The 21,994-nt window shown below is 41.2% G+C and overlaps 1 protein-coding gene across 2 annotated transcripts in view; it reads left to right on the plus strand.

The window, feature by feature from the left end:
* The window catches only part of RELN (reelin), a 307,068-nt gene that overhangs the window by 282,104 nt on the left and 2,970 nt on the right, over nt 1-21,994 (plus strand). Inside the window, exons 52-64 of one of the 2 annotated variants that reach the window (XM_052789505.1) lie at nt 409-623; nt 1,302-1,479; nt 4,019-4,194; nt 6,100-6,206; nt 6,625-6,867; nt 7,386-7,561; nt 9,195-9,268; nt 10,106-10,267; nt 10,588-10,745; nt 11,610-11,829; nt 12,843-13,040; nt 13,445-13,543; nt 18,405-18,540. In XM_052789505.1, coding sequence (XP_052645465.1) covers nt 409-623; nt 1,302-1,479; nt 4,019-4,194; nt 6,100-6,206; nt 6,625-6,867; nt 7,386-7,561; nt 9,195-9,268; nt 10,106-10,267; nt 10,588-10,745; nt 11,610-11,829; nt 12,843-13,040; nt 13,445-13,543; nt 18,405-18,534 — 2,136 coding nt within the window. In that variant the 3' untranslated portion in view covers nt 18,535-18,540. The remainder of the gene's footprint in view (nt 1-408; nt 624-1,301; nt 1,480-4,018; nt 4,195-6,099; nt 6,207-6,624; nt 6,868-7,385; nt 7,562-9,194; nt 9,269-10,105; nt 10,268-10,587; nt 10,746-11,609; nt 11,830-12,842; nt 13,041-13,444; nt 13,544-18,404; nt 18,541-21,994) is intronic. The other variant, XM_052789506.1, reaches the window with a different exon arrangement.

Below are 21,994 nucleotides of genomic sequence, written 5' to 3' on the forward strand. Positions count from 1 at the left end.
CATCAATATATGGAAGTTGTAAGAGCTCGTTGCACATCTGTCCCATAAAGACGGTCCGCCTAACATAATCGAGCTGGGTGCCCTCCTCTGAAATACTCAAGTCTTAGATTGTGGGGAGGGGACATTAACTTTATTAATTATGGTGTACTGGGGTATAAGGCACAAGCATCAAAACCTGGAAATCCAGAAATGTGAGATAGCTAGAAGAAAATGAAACTCAGAATATGGTGCCTGTTCTCAGTCTTGGGAATATTGATGAGATCTGCAGATGATTGGTACCATACAAGCACTGTTACTGCCATCACTTCAAGCAAAATTCTGCAGTCGGTTTTCAGGTTCAAACATTTTTTTAAACTCTAAACACCACCACAATTAATTCTAATTTACTTATGCTCTCTTCCTTATTAGGTTTCTGTTGGATGTAAAACCTCAGAAAAACTTGCACAAAATCAGGTCCATGTGCAGTATTCCACTGACTTTGGCGTTAGCTGGAGTTACTTAGTACCTCAGTGTTTACCAGCGGATCCAAAATGTTCTGGAAGTGTTTCACAGCCATCTGTCTTCTTTCCCACAAAAGGATGGAAAAGAGTAACTTACTCACTGCCTGAAAACCTTGTGGGCAAGTAAGTATGAATTCAGTAGTCATTTTGTCTTGGATTCAGTACCTTCTGGAAAACACAACAGGGGACACATCTGCCTATTCATTTTCTTTCAAGGAAAGTGCAGACTAGCAGCGTTCACATTCATTTTGTATGCTGCATAATTTTATTTCCTATCAACCAAGATTGACCGTGACTCTTGGTCTGAACAACCAGCAAAGTTATCCTTGCTTCTCTGCAGTCTGCTCCTGTACAGCATGTTCTGCTCTGTTCAGACAGCTGCGGTCACTTAAAGAGTAGATTTATGACCTTACTGAGTGGAAAAGTTACCCTTATTGTCTGCACTAGTCCGCACATATGCAAACCATTTGTCTTTTTCTGTAAAAGTAAAATATTTTATATTCTTTGAGTAATCTACTCAGGAAGTATAACCAAAATTGAAATTCTCTTGCAAGAAGCTGGAATAGCTTTTTCCAGCTTCAGCAGTGTCTGGAATCCATCCATAGATCACAGTTAGTACACACGTGAAGAAGAAGATACAGATATGTATAAAATCAATTTCAACACATACTGCCAGATATTACTTGTGGAAGCTTGGAGCATAGTACAGTCATAAGCATATTGTGTTTCACCCACCTTTTTTCAATTGAGGAAAGTTGTTTTATACATATGTCTTGTTTTTCTTCATTCCTTTATATCTAGTCCCGTGAGGTTTCGGTTCTACCAGAAATACTCAGATATGCAGTGGGCCATCGATAATTTCTATCTGGGCCCTGGTTGTCTGGAAAACTGTAGAGGTCATGGAGACTGCCTGAATGAGCAATGCATCTGTGATCCTGGGTATTCGGGTCCAAACTGCTATCTGACACAAACATTGAAGGTAATTTTACTGCATGTTTTAAGGAGTGAATTTTGCCATGTGTTTGGCTGAGAAAGAGAGGGAGAGGAGAGATCGATGCCACTGGAAATTTAGCTTTGATTCCTGTCAGCCTAAAGATACTCAAATCCATTTTCAGCCCTTTTATCATTTTTTAACAAAACTATTACTGCAGTATCGAAGGACAGGTTTATTCCTTTGCAAGTAACACTGCCCGAAAAAGCTGTGATAAAGTTCACTGTTCATCCTTAGATCATCATTATATGATCTAAATCACGCTTGCACATATGATTATATTTGATCAAGACCTGTAGAAAGATTGTCTTTATTATGAAAGAGCTTATTGAAGTAAATAATACAAGAAAATGACATAAAATTACATAAAATTAATTCACCTAGCTATTAGTAGTGTTACCCTATAACAAGTGAGTGAAATCTAGTTAGATATTGCTAATTTAAAAGTTAAAATATTTTTAAAATTTAACATATTAGAAAAGAATATGTAAGGAACCCCAAATTAGTTTAAAATGCAGTGTTTACCATCTCATTTTTTCTACATCAGATAAGAACAGAATAGGTATGCGCTCCACAGAAACAACAGGTTAAGCAGCATTCTGTCTAAAGAGAATGTAACTATTTAACTTTTCATTTATCATGTCATTTGAATTATTATAACCTTCTGTTTTTCATCTGAGATACTAATTACATGGACAAATATTATATGTTTGCAATTTTTAATTAGTAATGTATTCTTCACATTAAGGACATTTGGGATAAAATGCTAGCAATTCTAGGGGAGTTTTACTACTATCTCCTTAAAGCAAGGATTTCACTCATGGCATTGCTTTTACTGCATACCTGGAGGTAAGTGGAAATCAGAGATATATTCTAGATGGTTTTCTCTACAAATATTTGTGCATACAGTAGCATAAATGCATATTCATTACAATAACCCTAAAATTTCATTGCAGTACTGGTTTTGCTGGGGGAAAAAATACAGAATAGCAATTTCTCCCACACATACTAGATATGTACTGGAGTGGTGTTACATACTCTTAAATAACCACAGTTTTGAATAAGACCCATTGTGGTGGTTGACCCTGGCTGGATGCCAGGTGCCCACCAAAGCTGCTCGATCACTCCTTCCCTCAGCTGGACAGGGGAGAGAAAATATAATGAAAGACTCATGGGTCGAGATAAGGACAGGGAGAGATCACTCACCAATTACTGTCACGGGCAAAACAGACTTGACTTGGGGAAATTAGTTTAATTTATTACCAATCAAATCAGAGACGGGTAATGAGAAATAAAACCAAATCTTAAAACACCTTCCCTCCACCCCTCCATTCTTCTCAGGCACAACTCCACGCCCAATTTTCTCTACCTCCCCCTCTCCAGCAGCACAGGGGGATGGGGGATGGGGGTTGGGGTCAGTTCATCACACGTTGTCTCTGCCGCTCCTTCCTCCTCAGCGGGAGGACTCCTCACTCCTCCCCTGCTCCACCGTGGGGTCCCTCCCATGGGACACAGTCCTCCACAAACTTCTCCAACGTTGGTCCTTCCCATGGGCTGCCGTCCTTCACGAACTGCTCCAATGTGGGTCCTTCCTTTGGGCTGCAGTCCTTCATGAACTGCTCCAGCGTGGGTCCCTTCCATGGGCTGCGGTCCTTCAGGCACAGACTGCTCCAGCATGGGTCCCCCGTGGGGTCACAAGTCCTGCCAGCAAACCTGCTCCAGCGTGGGCTCCTCTCTCCACAGATCTGCAAGTCCTGCCAGGAGCCTGCTCCAGTGCGGACTTCCCATGGAGTCACAGCCTCCTTCGGGCATCCCCCTGCTCTGGCGTGGGGTCCTCCTCGGGCTGCAGGTGGATATCTGCTCCACCGTGGACCTCCCTGGGCTGCAGGGGGACAGCCTGCCTCACCATGGTCTTCCCCACGGGCTGCAGGGGAATCTCTGCTCCGGCGCCTGGAGCATCTCCTCCCCCTCCTTCTGCACTGACCTGGGGGTCTGCAGGGCTGTTGCTCTTACATGTTCTCACTTCTCTCTCTGGCTGCCATTTCTGTGCCCACTGCAACTTTTTTTCCCTTTCTTAAATCTGTTCTCCCAGAGGCGCTACCACCGTCGCTGATGGGCTCGCCCTTGGCCAGCGGCGGGTCTGTATTGGAGCCGGCTGGCATTGGCTCTGTCGGACATCAAGGAAGCTTCTAGCAGCTTCTCACAGAAGCCACCCCTGTAGCCTCCCAGCTACCAAAACCTTGCTGCGCAAACGTGATATACCCATTCATTTGCACATGCAAATTTTAGTGTGCTGGATTACCTCCCAAGTATTTTAAAATTTAGCCCTAACATATTTCACATTTAGCCAATACAGTTCAAGTGGCTAAATATTCAGCCAAAAGTGATTATGTTCAGTCACTCTGAAAAAAATTTTTTACAGTGTTCATGAGCCCTTCAAACATGTTTAGGTCAGTTCCAGCTGTGGTCATCAGAAAGGCCTAAGATCATAATTACCTGTGCTTTATGTTAAACACCTTACTTACAGACTTTCCTGAAAGAGCGCTTTGACAATGAAGAAATTAAACCAGATCTATGGATGTCCTTAGAAGGTGGAAATACATGTACTGAGTGTGGGATTCTCGCAGAAGATACAACTCTGTATTTTGGAGGTGCGACTGTGAGGCAGGCTGTCACTCAAGACCTGGACCTGCGGGGAGCAAAGTAGGTCATGTTTCCGTGTCATTTTAATGGGGAACTCTGTTAAACGCTGGCAAAGCAGCAGGCGACATAGCTTGTAGCTCAGGGAATTCCTAGGACACCACAATCATAGCACTATCTCAGGTAGACACTGAGGAGATTATGATAGTCAAGGCAATGATGCTTTCAGATAAGTCACAGAGAGCAAGGCTCACCCTAGCACAGTGGGAAGGGTCTGCCATGTCCAGGTGAAGCAGCAGGTCCCCCTTCCCAGGAATGTCCTAGGGTCAGCAATGCCTGTCCTGCAAAGTGGCGAGATACTGCAGTCTCCTGGGCATTGCTGTCTCCACTCCTGGCGTCACCAGCTGTGTCTCTGTTGTGGTTTAACCCCAGCCAGCAACTAAGCACCACACAGCCGCTCACTTCCTCCTCACCCAGCGGGATGGGGGAGAGAATTGGGGAAAAAAAGCAAAACTCGTGGGTTGAGATAAGAACAGTTTAATAGAACAAAAAGGAGGAAAATAATGATAATAATAACAATAATAAAATTACAATAATAATAAAAGAATTGGAATATACAAAACAAGTGATGCACTATGCGATTGCTCACCACCCACCAACCGATGCCCAGTCAGTTCCCGAGCAGTGATCTGTCCCTCCCGGCCAACTCCTCCCAGTTTATATACTAGGCATGACATCACATGGTATGGAATATCCCTTTGGCCAGTTTGGGTCAGCTGCCCTGGCTGTGTCCCCTCCCAATTTCTTGTGCCCCTCCAGCCTTCTTGCTGGCTGGGCATGAGAAGCTGAAAAATCCTTGACTTAGTCTAAACACTACTTAACAACAACTGAAAACATCAGTGTTATCAACATTCTTCTCCTGCTAAATCCAAAACATAACACTATACCAGCTACTAGAAAGAAAATTAACTCTATCCCAGCTGAAACCAGGACAGTCTCCCACTGAGTTCAGAACATAACCTCTGCCAGTTGTCCTCTCTTGGATGCCTGTACAAGACCCACTCCACTCATGTGCTGTAGAAAAGGATGACTTAACTGGAGAGCAGTGGGATTATGTCAGTTTAGACAAGCTAAGGACATGGTGTAGAAGACAACCTCAACATCATTTACCTTGACTGTATGGCTTTAATGAAGCTACACACTCTCACTTCTGTAATTCACCAAGAGTTCGCTGAATCACACAACCTTTCAGGAAGGAAGGGGCCTCGGGGAGTCTCTAGTCCAACCACACGCTCAAAGCCAGGTCAACACTGAATTCAGACCACATTGCTCAGGGCTTTGTCCCATTGGGTCTTGAAAAAACTCCAAGGACAGAGATCCTACAGTCTCTCTGGACAGCTTGTTCCAGTGTTGAGTTACTCTCACAGTGATTTCCCCCCCCCCCATTATATCCAATCAGAACCTCCCTTTTTTCGATGTGTGACCACTGTCTCCCAGTCCCAGCCATCTTCTCCAGGCTGAAACAGCCCTGGTCCCTCAGCCTCTCCTCACAGGGCACATGCTCCAGCCTCAACCATGCCAGTAGCCTCCACTGACCTTGCCTCAGTGTATCAACTTCTTTTATGTCCTTCATTGATATAAGGGCACCTTGTTAACTCACTTTGAGCTCCCTTTCCACCAGGACTCCCAGGGAACCATTTGCAAAGTGGCTCCCAGTCAGTCAGTCCCCAGGCGGTACCATTGCAAGGAGTTAGTCCCTCCCCAGGGCAGGACTTTGCTGAATTTCATGAGGTTCCCATGAGAATTACTAGGCCATGTTTTTAGGAACCTTTGTTCTACTTGTACATTGATGTTACTTGCTTTAAAATGCTGGCATTTTGAACATTTACAGCACATCTGCTAACAGAAAGCAAACTTCTCAATTTGTGCAGATCTTTAACAGATGTAAATGTATACATTTACTCTTAGGTTTCTACAGTACTGGGGCAGAATTGGGAGTGAAAACAACATGACAACATGCCACAGACCAACTTGCAGAAAGGAGGGAGTGCTGCTAGACTATTCCATTGATGGAGGCAAGTACATCCTGTAGTTTCAGCTAAGCTACAGCCTTGTTCTGTATTCAAGCACCATCAATATCTGAGAGGTTGTCAGAGACATCCAAAATAATAAGATAATTTTTAATTGTAAAGTTATTTTTGTCCTTGCGAATTTTTTTCCCCATCTAAAATTTCCATCTATTGCTCAGGAGTTTTCCATAATACTCCTGCCTGATTTCAGTAATCGGTGGCTTCCAGCCAATTTGATTCCTTTATACCCTTACAAGATTGCTCTTGCAATGAGTAACAGTTGCCAACCACCCTTAGAAGTTAAGATTTGTCTATCAGAAGACCATAGCTATTATTTTTTATTTCCTATTGTCTTCCTTTAATCTTTTAGAAGATTCTACCATACACTTGTTTTTATTACTAAACCTGCATCTTTTCATTCTAGGGATATCCTGGACTTTGCTTCATGAGATGGATTATCAAAAATACATCTCGGTCAGGCATGACTACATCCTCCTCCCCGAACACGCTCTGACCAATACAACCCGCTTGCGCTGGTGGCAACCTTTTACCATCAGCAACGGGATTGTGGTTTCAGGCCCTGACCGGGCACAGTGGGCGCTGGATAACATCCTGATCGGAGGAGCAGAGATCAACCCCAGCCAGCTGGTAGATACGTTTGATGACGGTAAGACAGGCTGTGACAGCTAATCTGTTGTCTGGCATTATCTTATCTAAGATAAGCCCTGTGAGCTTGCAAGCACACTTCTTTTTTTTAACTCTGCAAATTTTTCATTTTGTAGACTAATGCTGTTTATATGTTATTCTTCATGCTAGTAATAGTGGTGTGTAAATATATATATACATGTATGTTCAGATATGTATGTGTGTATATATATGTATATACGTATAAGAAAAGCAAAAATTTTTCTTTCAGTCCAACTCATTTCATTTAAAATCCTGGTAATAAAGCTTTATTTAATCATATTTTTTTAAAGTACTATTATTTTAACATTTTAATAACCTCTCTGGAGCTGATGTTTTTATTATGTCTGTTAGTAGCTTGCTTACTGTGTGTCATGACAGGTAGCATATATTTAATGTATATATCACTAAAGTACTGTATCTAGTGATTCTATGGATTCATTACTAAGCCTTGATGTTTACTGAGACAATGCAGTAATTGTATTTAACTCATCTTAACAGAAGGCACCTCTCATGAAGAAAACTGGAGTTTTTACCCTAATGCAGTCAGGACTGCAGGGTTCTGTGGAAATCCATCATTCCATCTCTACTGGCCAAATAAGAAAAAAGACAAAACACACAACATCCTGTCCTCCAGGGAGCTCATTATACAGCCAGGATACATGATGCAGTTTAAAGTAAGAAATGTTCTCTCTCTCTCTCCAAAGTAAACTATGCAATGAAAAATCATCTAATGTGTCTCCAGAAATTATTCTTCTTCCAACTAGAATGGCCTATTGGATGAATAATTAATAATGACTTTTTATTAGAATTTAAAGAAAATTCTGAAGTGTAGGTAATGAGAACCAGAAAGATTGCATGAATGTTAAATGTCAAATTATTCTGACTGTCTGTATGCTTTGGGGGTTACTGAGAGGGATTGGAAGTCTCATCCCTTTTTCTTGAAATTACTGGATCATCAGATACAGTAGGAATTATTTTCTAAGGTGAGAATACACACCATGCAATGTATGCCATTTTCCTCTAATTTGTGAATAAGCAGAAACAGCAAGGTAGAGGCAGGCTGGAGAAGAGTGGCATATGGAAAATGCAAAAGTGCTCTAGCAGAAGTACCCCTTCTACTTACTTGTGTCATGGCAAATGATCTAAACAATCAGAGAAACATTTCTGAATATTTTACTTTGTTTTACAGTAGAATTCTGCATAGGGCCAAAGGCAACATGTACTTGTTGTACAGATACGTTCTAAGCCCTTCCCCAAGCACCACGTCTTAAATAAGCCAGAAACTAGTAGGAAAGCAGGGTTATCAAAATAGTCATCCATTTTCTTGTTATGTTTTTTTTCTTGCTTTTCTGTTTGACAAGACGGTTCCAAAATTTTCCATCTTCCACTAATCAATTTTTTTCAGCTTTTCTCAACATTGTTGTCTATTTTATATTGACTAGGATAATCCCTAAAGCACTGCTTCTCCCACTCACACAGCATGCCACCTTCAAAGACATTATATAAAAAAGGAGTCTGACATGCTTTTTACTACTGAATGCCAAGACCCCCCCCAAGCTGCTTATTTTACCCAGCCTGTCATATTTTTCCTCTATTTTAAGGCCAAGATTATGATAACAAATCAGCATTTAATAGTTCATATTACTAAAATCTCATTGCAAAGTTTTTCTCTCCTGACTCTCTCCTCCTTTTTCTTCACCAGGCACAACAAAGATTTTATTTCTAAACTAAGAACTCAGCTCTTGTGCATGACTGCCATTTGGTTTTGAAGCTCTTAAAATTTAGCTTTTTGTTATCTATTCAGTACAGTACCTTGGGTACTGTTATCTTTCCACTCTAATATGACACAAATATATTTATTGTTTTAAATATTCAGAATAATTCTGTTCTTAAATTGGATTGACTGAAGTTTATATCCACATGTTTATCATTTTGAGTTATAAATTCGATAGGTAATTAATACATAGTTAGGTACTTCACTTTCTGAAATGCCAAGTAGCTACCACATCTTTGTGTTTCAGAAACAATGTTTGTTTAGATATTTAATTTGAACTTCAGGAACGTAGTGTTAGGATTCTATTTGAAAATAACAGTAGCAATGAAGTAAAATTCATTAAGTAAAAGCAGTGTCTGAAGTACTGGGTCTTTTGTTTTCCATCCACTTTTGATGGATTTTGTCCAAGATCTAAGTTGGCAATCTCTTCTATACACCCTGTAAAGAAAAAAAAAGGAGAGCAAGATTTCATTATATATCACATTAAATGACTACCTGACTTGCTATAGCAGCCAATTTTATTTGTGCTATAGATCGTGGTTGGCTGTGAGGCAACTTCTTGTGGGGACCTCCACTCTGTGATGCTGGAGTATACAAAGGATGCCAGGTAAATGACAGCAGAATCCATAGACCTAAAAGAAACCCACAGTATAATAGTAAAAACCTAGAGAGCTTTTATTTATTAAAGCAATTACTTTTTGCTATTCATCTTGTAGCAGGATCTCAACAAAGCCTGTGTGCAAGCACTGGGATTTGTCTGCATAACTCCTGTAAATTCTCTGTATAATTTATCCCAGATGTTGACAGATTCATGGCATTGAGCTTGCAGTTACAGTCATGGGCATGCGCCTGTTAAAAATGTGCTTGCAGAAAACCACATTCACAGGAAACTGTTGGTTTAGTATGATACAGGACTATATATTTAGGACCAAGCTGTAATGAAGTGGGAGTTACTTAACTCCGAATTGGTCTTTAACTAGAAAACAATTAATAACACTGTCTCCTGTGCTGTAGTATAGTACTGCATTATAATTTGTAAAAGTGAAGGTATATTCTGTGCTCAAATGACTGTGGATGAACATGGAGCAAATTCTGTTGGGACTCTTCTGAACACTGTAAGAGAGAGACTAAGGAGCAGATTCCTAAATAAATCCTTCTGTCATGCCAGCCCAGAGGAGCTCTGGGTTGGACTCGGCTGTGTGTACCACCACCAAGGGTTTCACAGCACTCAAACCTGGTGCTGGAAAGTCCTCCCTGGCTGCACTGGTGCTTCAGCCTCTCACCCCTTGGCTATTTGTGGCTACAGAGCATGGAAACTATTGCTGACAATCTCTTGGGTTTGTTTAGTAAGACAGGCAATGCCATGACCCTTAGAATTACCTGTTTCCCTTTCATTATTCTTTCAGTTGTTCTAAAACATTATATTTTTTTTTGTTTCCTGCAGGACAGACTCATGGCAGCTTGTCCAGACACACTGTCTTCCTTCCTCATCTAATAGCATTGGCTGCTCCCCATTTCAGTTCCACGAAGCTACCATCTATAACTCTGTCAACAGCTCTATGTGGAGAAGAATAACTCTCCAGCTGCCTGATCATGTCTCATCCAGGTAGGTTACTGAAAGGTCAGTTCACTGTGGACCTATAAAATGTCAGCTGTCTTGCTGGCACTGTTCGCTTGGAACAACTGGTGAATTAAAAATGCTTCGTTATTGCTGGATTTAGATCTGATACATAATTAATGTTTTTCAGGAAGCTTTTTGTTAATAGAAGTGGCTACTGCCAATGATGTAGCACCAGTTATTGAAGTCACAGCCCCTTCATATGACATTTTTCATTACATATGCTGCTGGTGTATTTGAATGTCACTGTACAGATGTGTTTAATTGCTAGATATCATAATACTGTGTTTGGATTTTGATATTTGCAGTGCAACTCAGTTCAGGTGGATTCAGAAGGGAGAAGAACTAGAGAAACAAAGCTGGGCAATCGACCACGTGTACATAGGGGAAGCGTGCCCTAAGCTCTGCAGTGGCCACGGATATTGCACAACTGGAGCTATTTGCATTTGTGACGAAGGATACCAAGGTTTCATTTCTTCAGTTTCTTTCTTATACATCTGCTACAGTCTAATCTAGCCCAAAATTAAACAAAAAGACAGAGTGATGTGTCATGTCTAAATTAATCACTGGAATGCTTGAGTAACAAATTCTAAATTAATAATTTGACAGAGCTGCAAATAACAGCTCTTCCCGCACTTTACTCTTTCTGGATTGAGTCAGTAGTCTCCCCTGTCTGGCACTGTATGTAAAGCCCATTCAGCCTTCACTGAAGGCAGAACATGGCTACCTGCTTACCCAGAAATGGCTTCCACCCCTGTATTCCTTCCAAGGGTGCATGCACTCCCAGGGGATGTGTACATGGGATCCAGATGTTGGTGACTGGCACCTGTAAGGGACTCAGTTCTGTGCCCCATCAGGACAGAGTGTTCTGCTCTGATCCCTCAATGCAGCTAAGCACATGCCTAATGGTACCTGAGTGCCCTCGTTAAATTATGAGCACTTTATGGGAGTGGAGCCAGTGTTTAATGTCTTCCAGGAGAGAGTCTCATAACTTTATAAGATCAGATCCCTTCCCTGTTTTAGAAGCATTTCCCTTCAACCAGCAATTTGAGGTTTCTCATACTGGCATCAATGCAAAATAGGAGAAACCGTACTGCAGTTCTTGAAGTTATACTGATGTAAAAAAATAAGACTCACAGCCTCAAATTTCTAAAAATTAATGCTGTACAGCAATGTGCACATTATTAATGGATCTGCTGAAATATATTCAGCCTGTAGTCACACTGTATATTGGGCCGCAACCTTGAATGGAATTACAATGAACTGTAACTCAATTTTCTCAATTCTTTGGGGTTTTTTGTGTTTTATAACTTTACTGTGTCATTTCTAGGTGATGACTGCTCCATTTTTAGCCATGACCTCCCCAGTTATATCAAAGATAATTTTGAATCTGAAAGAGTCACTGAAATAAACTGGGAAACCATTCAGGGGGGAGTGATAGGGAATGGATGTGGACAGCTGGCACCCTACGCCCACGGAGATTCGCTTTATTTTAATGGATGTCAAATACGACAAGCTGTGACTAAGCCTCTGGATCTCACCCGAGCAAGGTAATACTTCGAGCCTAAAATGCTCTTTTAGCAGCTCATGAGAAAAGAAACTCTTCATATGTACATGCAGCCATGTGGGCCAGTACTGATGAGGATGGACTGACCTGGCTGTACCATGCAGTCAGATGTTGCTGGCAAATAAACATTAGGATTGGCAATATGCTTTGTGACTTCCATTTGGGAGATGGAGAGTGAGGAGGAAGCGATGTCAGATTAAAAGGTCAGATGTTTTCGTCATGCCCAACAGAGCACTCTCTAGTAAGCCAGCACTGACAACGAAGCCATTGGCAAAGACTGGACACCAGACTGTCTGGACCAGTGCCTGATCTGAAAAGACAAATCCCATGTTTGTATGTGCCTCCACGACGGTTATGACCAAAGATGCTATTAGTAATTACAGACTCATTTTCCTGTTTCAGTTGTCAAACAGAATTATATTCACCTGGCAATGAACAGGAGTATCTTTTTCATCTATTGAGCCTCTTTGGCCATGGAAAAACAAATGCAACCAGCCTATACTGGCTCTTAACAGAGTGACAGCTTTCTGGACTGGTTTGTATTTAGTTGTCCGAAGCAAGATTAGAAACAGAATGAATTGGCAAGTGGGCCAGATATAAATTAGGCTTTTCCTTTCTTATTTGAACACCCAGGTAGAAAATGATAAATCTTTTAGGCACTTCATTATATTCAACCTTTATTTGCCCTTTTTTAGCTTTTCATACACTCATTTGCATGTTTATATTTTTTATGTATTTCAGTTTTGTGCAGATACATTGTAAAATTGGATCTATTGCCTCCAACTATATGGCATTATGTTATACATAGTAAACTATTACTTTGAAAGGGGAGCTGTGTTTTAGAGATGTGAGAACAGTTTATTTTGCATGTTAAAAGTAATGATTCTTGATGTTCCAAGTTTTAATAAGGTAACTGCAATAAACCTGGAAATGCTATTGTTCCTGTTTGAATACTTTTTGCATATTGAAAATAGCTTTTCTCTCTGTGTTTTACAGCAAAATCATGTTTGTTTTGCAAATTGGAAGTATTTCACAAACAGACAGTTGCAATACCAATCTGAGTGATCCTAACACTGTAGACAAGGCAGTGCTCCTGCAATACAGTGTAAATAATGGAATTACGTGGCAAGTAATTGCACAGCATCAGCCAAAGGACTTTATACAAGCCCAAAGAGTGTCTTATAATGTTCCCCTGTGAGTACCCAGTCACATTTCATTACCTCTAAGTGCACAAAATATATTTCTGCTAAGAAAGAATCTATCTTTGCATCACTGTGCAAGAAAAAATGTTGATGAGAGGGTAAACAAAGAAGAAAACTTAAGGGGAAGGCTGATTAAGAAATTCCAGCCTAGTGTTTACCAATATACTTGAAAGAAAAACAGAATACTTGTTTTAAAGATATGGGGGGAAAAAAAAATTCCTCCTTATCTGTGTGCATTTTTCACCATTAAATGTTTTGCACGTATGGTGTGCTGATGTTCAGGGATGTAGCGATAACGCTTTGACTTTGCTCTCAGTTCCTGTTGGGGGGTAGATAGGGAAGTGCAAAACACCAGAAGTCTGGAGCTCTCATAGGCTCTTGCGTTTGTGATGACAGGGAGGCACGAATGAAAGGAGTCTTACTGCGCTGGTGGCAGCCCCGTCACAATGGAACAGGTCATGATCAGTGGGCTTTGGACCACGTAGAAGTCGTCCTGTGAGTATCAGCTTCACCTCATCCCACCCCATCTCAGAAAGCACTGAAATTCCTCCAGCATGGCACAAGTGTTAAGCTCAGTAAGAACCACTGTGGCCCAGGGAAACCTTTGAGAACCAGTCTTTGCTAATGCTCTGCCCTGACTGCAACCGTCAGTGGTTAAGACAGCCATGAAATAAGTGGCACAGCAGGGGTATGTGTTGTGCATCGTGGAAAAATGCAGGAGGGAAAGTGGGGCTTTATCACCACCAAGTATTGGTGTGGTCCTGTAATGCAGCAATGACTGTGAAAAAAATATTGTGCTGGGACATAAGAAAGGATATTCTTGTTCAACACTGTGCTGCCATGTGAGGCTGATTTATATCCTTTCAAAGATATAAAAGAGTCTGCTGTATTGCTCTTTGCACAAAGTAATGTTGTTGTGCCTCTGAAAAGTTTGCATTAGCAACTAATGCCTTATTCATTTCCTTTTTTTAGTAAGAAGGATACTGTTCAGAAACAGGGTTCACTATATCAGGTTCCTATGGTCCGAGCTCTATATTCATCCCCTTGTCAAGATTTTACCAAGTAAAGTGTCTGCACCCTCCTGATTCTCCCATTCTTGAGATGGGTTTCGCTGGCAGCTAACCCGTTTTTCCTGTGTTACGTCACGAAGAGATGACCTGCTTTTTCTCTAACAATTTAGTTCCAGTAGAAGTGAAATTCTAGTGGCTTCACGGGCGGGAACTCATCGCTGACAGTGGTTGGCAGAGAGAGGCGTGCCTGCTCCATAGATAGGTTCAAATGTTCCTTTTATTGAACAATTTAAAAACCAGCAATAAAGAAATTAGGTTTGGATAAGTTCCAGACTGTGTAATTATAACCATGAGGTTTCTGAATTAGCAGAGACACTGCAAGTAATGTTTTGTAACAGTAGCAAAGTGAATTATCTGATTGCTAGTTAGCCCTGTTCTTCTTTCCACCAAGAAGCACCAGCTTGCATGGCACTCATATCAACCCCAACCCAAACTGGTCCCAACACTGAGTAACTGTACACGCTCTGCTGCTTTTACACACCTTGCTGGGCTCTGCTTTCATAACATTAAGCTTAAAACTTGAAGGAACAGAGGGATGGATGTGATTCCTGACTTAGTTAATCAACGGCTGTATGATGCTGCATCACGAAAGATATGGAAGAGTATGAGCCTGCAGGAGGTTCACAGTGTTTAGGAAACCATGGAAAAGGAAACTGGTAGTTCTGAAATATTCCCATGTCTTTCTACCTTGCAATTAAAAAAAAATTAAAAATTAAAAATCAGGTCAGAAAAAAAATAGAGCATAATATTACCGGTCAATCTGAGCATTGAATGAGGGAGTATAAGTAGGAATAGGACAAATCTTTAAAAAGTGATTCTTAGGCTGAAATATGGAGAACTTCCTTGACAATGAGATCTGCCAGGTTGGAGACTAGACACACAAGCTGAGTGGTGACAAGTCAGTCATATGAGATATGTTATATTAGAATGGAGACAGCAATGGAAATGCTATAGCAAGTAATCACACCTTGCCTAGAGAAGGAACCAGATGGGCAGACAGTGCCTCCTCCCTTCTCTTCTTTTTCTCCTGTTAAAGAGCTTTAAGGCTCTTCTGAATATTGGCCAAAATATCAGGCTAGAGACAGGTAGTTTCCACCCTGTTCAAGTGACACCTGGTACAACCCACAGAGGAAGACAGACCAAACCAGAGAGATTTCTCCCTTACCAAGTACTGTGAAATGCAGTGCCATGGCAGTATCTTTCCCAAAGGCCAGATGTGGAGTTCCAGTCCCTGCTAACTACAACACGTGAGACATGCCACTCTCAGGAAAGACAGAACTACATGCTGTGGCACATCTGGTTCATATGCTGGCATGTGCTCAGACCTGACAGGTGGCTTTGACCCCTCTGTTTTGCTTAAGTTCTATCTGCACCTTCTAATTCATCAAAATATTCTGTAGACCTCTTAAATTTTATTTGCAAGTAACTGGGAAAGGGTTCGATAAAGCCTTTGGAAGGCTTTCCGAATGGAGGCATACTGTTCCTTGTTGATAGTTACTCTTACCTGGGTTTTCCTTTAGCTCTGCTGTTTCACTCAGCCACCTCACGCTGGTCACTTTTTCCCCAGCACTTCAGTTTTTTCACTGTAGAATGATGAAGTAACTCAGTCACTTCCATGGAGTGCTGGCAGGCAGAAAGAAGGGAGCCTGGATCAGTATCTGCTAGCACTAACCCTGGATGATCCTGCACACACCAGGGCTACCAGGATCACACCATGAATACTAAAGATAGGACTTAGCTTTAATTCTTAATATTCCTGAAACCCTGCCTGCCTTGGCGAGAGCAAGCCACCTTGCCCAGGCAGCTCTCCAGTGACAGGTGAGGAGGCAGCATCCCTCGGGTGCTCTGCCCTCTCACCGAGATTGCCAGAGGTGAGCTCTGTGAGTGATAGCCACCCCAGGGCTCTCTGACATGGCTGCAGAGAGGCATGGCCTGAACTAAAACCACTCACCAGGGTGCTGTAATTACCTCTTCCCATTAATTCTATAGGGAGTCACTGGAGAGTCAGTAGGCTTCTGCCTGGCTTATTCATCCCAAAGCTGGGATACCTTAGAAAACAACTGTGCCTCACAAATTGGAAGTAATCCCAGTTGGCACTCTGACCTTGTCTCAGAAAGCCATGAACACCCCTGGCTACAGGACCTGTTGATGGTCATTGTCTAACACAGTCTGTGCTCAGTCCCCTTATAAGACTGCATTCCATCACCCACCTGAATGAGATTCCATACACCTCTGTGGGCACCATCAAAATTATTCTCACTGGCCCTGGTTTAAGTCCTAGACTTTCATGTTTGTTTGTGATCCGTGTACCCACGTTGATGCAGCAGGCAAGCCTCTAGCCTGTGAGGCGTTACAGCTAGTAGCTGACCTATACTAGGAGGTGCGGTTTGGGACATACAGAAATTCCTGGCTTTCCACACATCTCGTCTTGTGTTTCCTCCGCTACCCTGTGGGCTGACAAGGAGGTCTGATTTTCGCACATGCCCTAGGTGTTGGCTTGGGTGCCTGCACCCCCAGATACACACCTAGGTGCTGTGCCAGCTTTTCGTCAGCCCACGGGCAAGTGAGCAGACCAAGGGCTGGAGTAAGAGGGCAAATGGGGAAAGCACCTGCCAGCAGGGAGAGCTCGTCTGTAGGGATGTAGCACAACCAAGGATTTTCTTGATTTTATTTCCCATCCAACATGGGGGATGTCCCTGTTCCTCCTTACAGTGCTCACCCCAGGGACAAATCTGTGAATACCTGCTTTCATGGCTCAACTCTTCTCAGCAATCCAAAGATTTGAAATTAATTCTGTCACAGGCCCAGCTGCCAAGTCATAGTGCAGATACTGCTCACAGATGATGCATAGCCAGGGTCATGACACTCTGTTCAGTCCAATTGATTTCTGAGTCAAGGGCCATCATCCTCTCACCAGCAAACATGTTTTCAGGGTGCAATTTCTTTGTTTCCTTTTTGCTCCCAAGATAGTTTGCTGGGGGGAAAAAACTAACCTGCAGATTATACGTGCATGCAAAATACCTGGCAGTGATAAGAAAGGCCAAAGATGGATACTTTTGTATGTTACTTAAAATCATTCCACTTTTGAATGAATTATTGGAATCACTCATTAAAAAGCAGTATCATTAAGAATGTGAAGCAGCTGCAAATGGTGCTCAAATTGAGCACCTCTTTTGAACAGGTGAAACAATACCATTAAATCGATCTTGCCAACTAACCGCTTGCCAACTTATTTTAACAATGGTTGATGTCTATCCTCTGGTGGGGAGAGGATACTAGTTGTCAAGTTGTCCAGTCCCATTTAAAGCTAGTGCTGATTATTCCTTGTTAGTGCAGCATTTTTTCTCTCCATTTGTAAAGAAAGCTTTGGGCACAACTCTCATATGTTCCATGTGGCTCTTCTTAGGATAAAAAAGTATTTTACCCCAGGCTTAAGAAGGAGTGTTTTTCTGTGCCCCTGTACTTCTGCCCTAAGAAAAGCCCATGTCCAACTCTGCATTTCATTTGCACATTGTTTTTCTCTGGAAGCACAGCTCTGAGCCTGTCTGATGCACAGACACCACGCACTTTTTTGCATGTGCATTTGGAATTGCCATCTCTTTGTGTATAGGGCAGGCCCTTACAGACCTCTCATAAACTCAATTCTGGTCAAAGGTATTGAGAACTAAAGGGTAATGATAAGCTGAACATTAAGGGTCTGATGTTGCTTTCTTTGCACCCCAAAACTCATGATGTGATCCAAAGGAATTTGAGTTGTGCAAGGAATGCAAGAAATATTATCCCTACCTACTATTTTATGGCTAACTGTTGGATAACAGAACGAATCCCTCCATAGCCATCACTCCATGCTCTTCATTGTCAAGATATTCTCACATTTTTGGCACAAATGATTTAGTGAGAACTTGTGCTGCATTTGGTGCAAAGAATGTTTATTCTTATTTTGCAACATTAAAATACAAATTATATATTCTAGCTCTAACAACAAGTGCTCATGTGGAAAAGCATTTTCATCTGCTTCATTTTTTTAGTAAAAAGCAATGTTTTGAAAAATGCATTTAAATTAAAGTATCAACATATTTAAAATAAAGAACAGAAATAGTTCAAACATTAGGATATTATCTGAATATTCTCAACATTTATGCCAAATATAATATGATGCAGTCTGTGCTTTTATGACATTTTTATTATGTTTCTAAAAAGTGCATGCTGAATTTTATAGAAAATAAAAATATAAGCATTTATTTGAAATATCAGGAAATAATTTGTTCAATTTTTATTTTCAAAAGAGACGAAAAGTCCTATATTGCCTCTAAACCTCATCAGGGTTTTATGACTAATCACAGTGCTGCATGCATTGAAAGGCATTTTCTAACTTGTGTTGTATTTCATTGTTTGCTGTCATTGGTTTTACACTAGAATAAGGTAAGTACTTTCCCTGAATCAGTATCAAATGTATGTTTCTGTTACAGCTACACCTCTTTCACAAACTTTGGTCAATGATGGGTTGGTGGAAAACTATTTGTACTCTCTGAGATGTGCCATGTAGCTCTTGAGAGGCCTGAGCCTGCAGCTCTTCCCAGGGAGCATTTGGGGAAGCTAAACTTAGCAGAAAGTGTTCAGCAGCTCACCCGTACTGCAGTGGGAATTTCGCTGAGGCTGCGGTGAGAAGGACTTCTCCTTCTCCTGCGGTGCAATGAGACCTGCCAATGGAGGGCTCCCAGCATGTTGCATGGGAGACCTCTCAGCTCCAAGGGGGAATTCCCACTTTTTTCCATAATTAATGACCACAGAGCTGAAGCCACAGCCAGGTAGTGCATGTCAGTGAATCTGCATGGTGGCTTAGCCACGCGTGCCCCTTAGACACACAGCAAGTGTCTCCCACAGAGTTCTTTTGTTTCTTTTAACTCTGCTGCTTTGTCCTGTCGCAGTTAATAGATACCACTAACCAACATAGTTACTGAGCTCTGGGTTCAAATCTTGACCTCACCGGAGCCAAAGAACATTTGTCATTGATATCAGCCGTCAGGACTTCAGTCAGAGCACATCACTTTTCTCATGATAGTACCCTCCTAACAAAGCATTTGTAATTCAGCCTCAAAATTTACCCCAAGCCTAGTCGTAAGAGGCATGCCTTTGCTGTTTTCTAAGGCTTTGTTCATGTTTCATTTTGTTATCCAAATATTTTTGTTTCTGTTTGGTTCCTATTGTGCCCTGTCAATTAAAAATAAAAACACAGAAATAATGAAAGACATTAGTATATACTGGGGGGGTTTACCATATATTTCTCATTCCATATGGCTATGTTCTCTTTTCATAAATTTTAAATTGAAGACTTGTAGTTCAAACTGTGCTTTAGGAAACATGCAATAGCCAGAATGCTCTATTAAAGACTCAGAGTGACTCCTTCTCATATATTGCTTTATTGTACGTATTTATTGAACATGCCCTAGACAGAATTTTGTTCTATATTGGCTGCATATTGTTTTCATCTAACTAGTATAACTCCAGTGACTTCACTGGAAAGTTTTGTAGGGTTTCCTACATAAATTGGAGCAGCATTATCTTTTTTTTTTTTAATAATGCACTCAAAACTGTCGAACAGGTTATGCAGTAGTTGCTCCTATTAATTGCTTTTTTCCTGTCTGCTCCATCAGCAATACACAAATAACTATTTTGGGTCTGTACTTTTCTGATCGATTGATGGTTCAGTGAATGCACAGAAAAGGCAGAAGGCTCAGCAGATGCTGACCAGTCCATTGCACACTTGCAAAGCAGCCTTCAAGTTGCCACTGATATCCAAACAAAAGTTCCCTCTGCACCCTCCATTATGGAAGGGGGCGTCTATTCTTAATATAGCTTGATGCTGCCCAGCACATTTTGGGTGCTCCGAACAAGAAAACAACAGCAAAATTATGGTAAATTCTTTTATCAGTCTGTGAAAATACAAATTAAATTTGTTATTAATAATATTGAAAGCATTCTTAAATCCACCAAATGCAAGAAATGCACAAGTACTCCTGCAAACTATATTATATAATACTTATCGTGACCTTATAAAGCACTATTGATCTCTCTTATACAGTGCTTGTCTCCTACCAATATATAAAATTATTTCAAAAAAATAAATATAGACCTACTCTGATTTTGTGGATACCAGACTACTTACTGTACAATACAATACGATAGTATAATACATAGGGTATACATATTTACCTATAGCAAGAGTGAAAATCATGCCATTTTCTATAGCAGGCATGAAGTTTTTATGTGGCATCCAACCAGTAGTTGGAAAGTCTATCTATCTATCTCAGACATCAGTGAGGACAAGTTTGAACCATGTCAGTACAAGTAAAAAAATAAGCATTTAGTTCCTGAGAATTTAGATTTCTCTTATTTTCACACACTACACTGCTCTGGTGTTCAGCATAAGACATAAATATATGTTTCTTTGTAACTTCTTGATCATCTTATAAAATAACAAAACAATTATATACATAAAAAATAAGTAAATCTCTTTTAAGTTATTAGGTAACCCTTTCTTTTTTCCTTTTTTCAATTCTTTCTTTTCCTTTCTTTTTGTTGGTTTTTTTTCCTTTGTTCATTGTTTTAAACATCTTCGCCATAACTTTAAGGCCAGATGCAAAACGGTTAGCCATTTGAAGTGAAATAGAGGCCAAGTGCACCTAGCAGTGTCCAAAATGAGTCCTGAAAATCTCTGCTGAGCTGTTGCTGAATGTGAGCAGATGAAAGGCAGGAGGGAGATGGGGGAACACGAAGGCCCCTGGACCAAGGACTGTAGCTGTCCAAGTCCTGCCCAAGCTGAGGCACTCACAGCCAAGCTCAGTCCCAAATTTAACATGGTCCAGAAATGGCAATTTTTTCAGCCAAACACATTGACAGGCTGTGTTTGGTCCCATGTACCTAGGGCAAGGCCACTCAAAATTGGGCTATGCTTTCTCCCACGCCCCTGTCTCCTGTATTTTTGCTGCAGAGCAGCCTTCTCCCAGCAGATAGGTGCTCCATCCTCGCTTCATGGTTAGGATGCTCTTCTGAGAGGTAGGATGTCACCCTGAAGGCTCTATGTCTAAGGAACCACCCACTTGCCAGGCAATGGTAATTAAAGGAAGGGCAAGATTAATACCTCCTTCAAGCCTCATGACCAATGGCAGCCACTTTCAGGAGTGTGTTCAGGGTCATGATTTCCCTCCTGCCTTCCTCACTGAGGGTGATGTTCCACTGAGATGACTAGAGGACCAGAATAAAGACTGATCTTCAATACTTCTTTGCACTTACGCTACCAAGTGGCATTAAAACTATATAAACTCACCGCTGTCACTCTCTCACACAAAGCTCTTACAAATCAGCACAGACCTCTCCTTTTCACTTGAAGAAGTCAGGTGAAAGTCAGGATAAGTCAACCTCAAACATTAACCCCTCTCTCAACTGCCAAATGTTCTAGAGCTCTGCCTTATTGTGAGAGTGCCAAAAGTTGTGCCAAGTATAGATGTGTTTGCTTTCATTGTCACCAGGAGCTGGACTTTGTTTCATTCTTGTATGTATATTCCAGTGGCAAAAAAAAAAAAAAATTTCAAAGCCTTGGAAAACTAGTTGGGAAGCGACTTGGATTTGCTTAGAGGTTTATAACCTAGATTTTGACACAACTGCTTTTATTCAGTTTAGTCAATTGTGTTCTAGATTAGCTGTTGAAAAGGGTATAATTTTATCATACAGATTTTTTTAGATGAAATTAGCATACTACAGCAAAAGCTGTCTTTGCCTCTGGAGGATCATACGTGTTTTACAAAGCATGCAATTATTCCTTTTTCCTAAGGGCCACATTCACTAAAAATAAGCTTATGCACTAGAGAGGAAAGTA

The sequence above is a fragment of the Harpia harpyja genome, chromosome 6 (assembly GCF_026419915.1).
Source record: "Harpia harpyja isolate bHarHar1 chromosome 6, bHarHar1 primary haplotype, whole genome shotgun sequence".
Lineage (NCBI taxonomy): Eukaryota > Metazoa > Chordata > Aves > Accipitriformes > Accipitridae > Harpia > Harpia harpyja.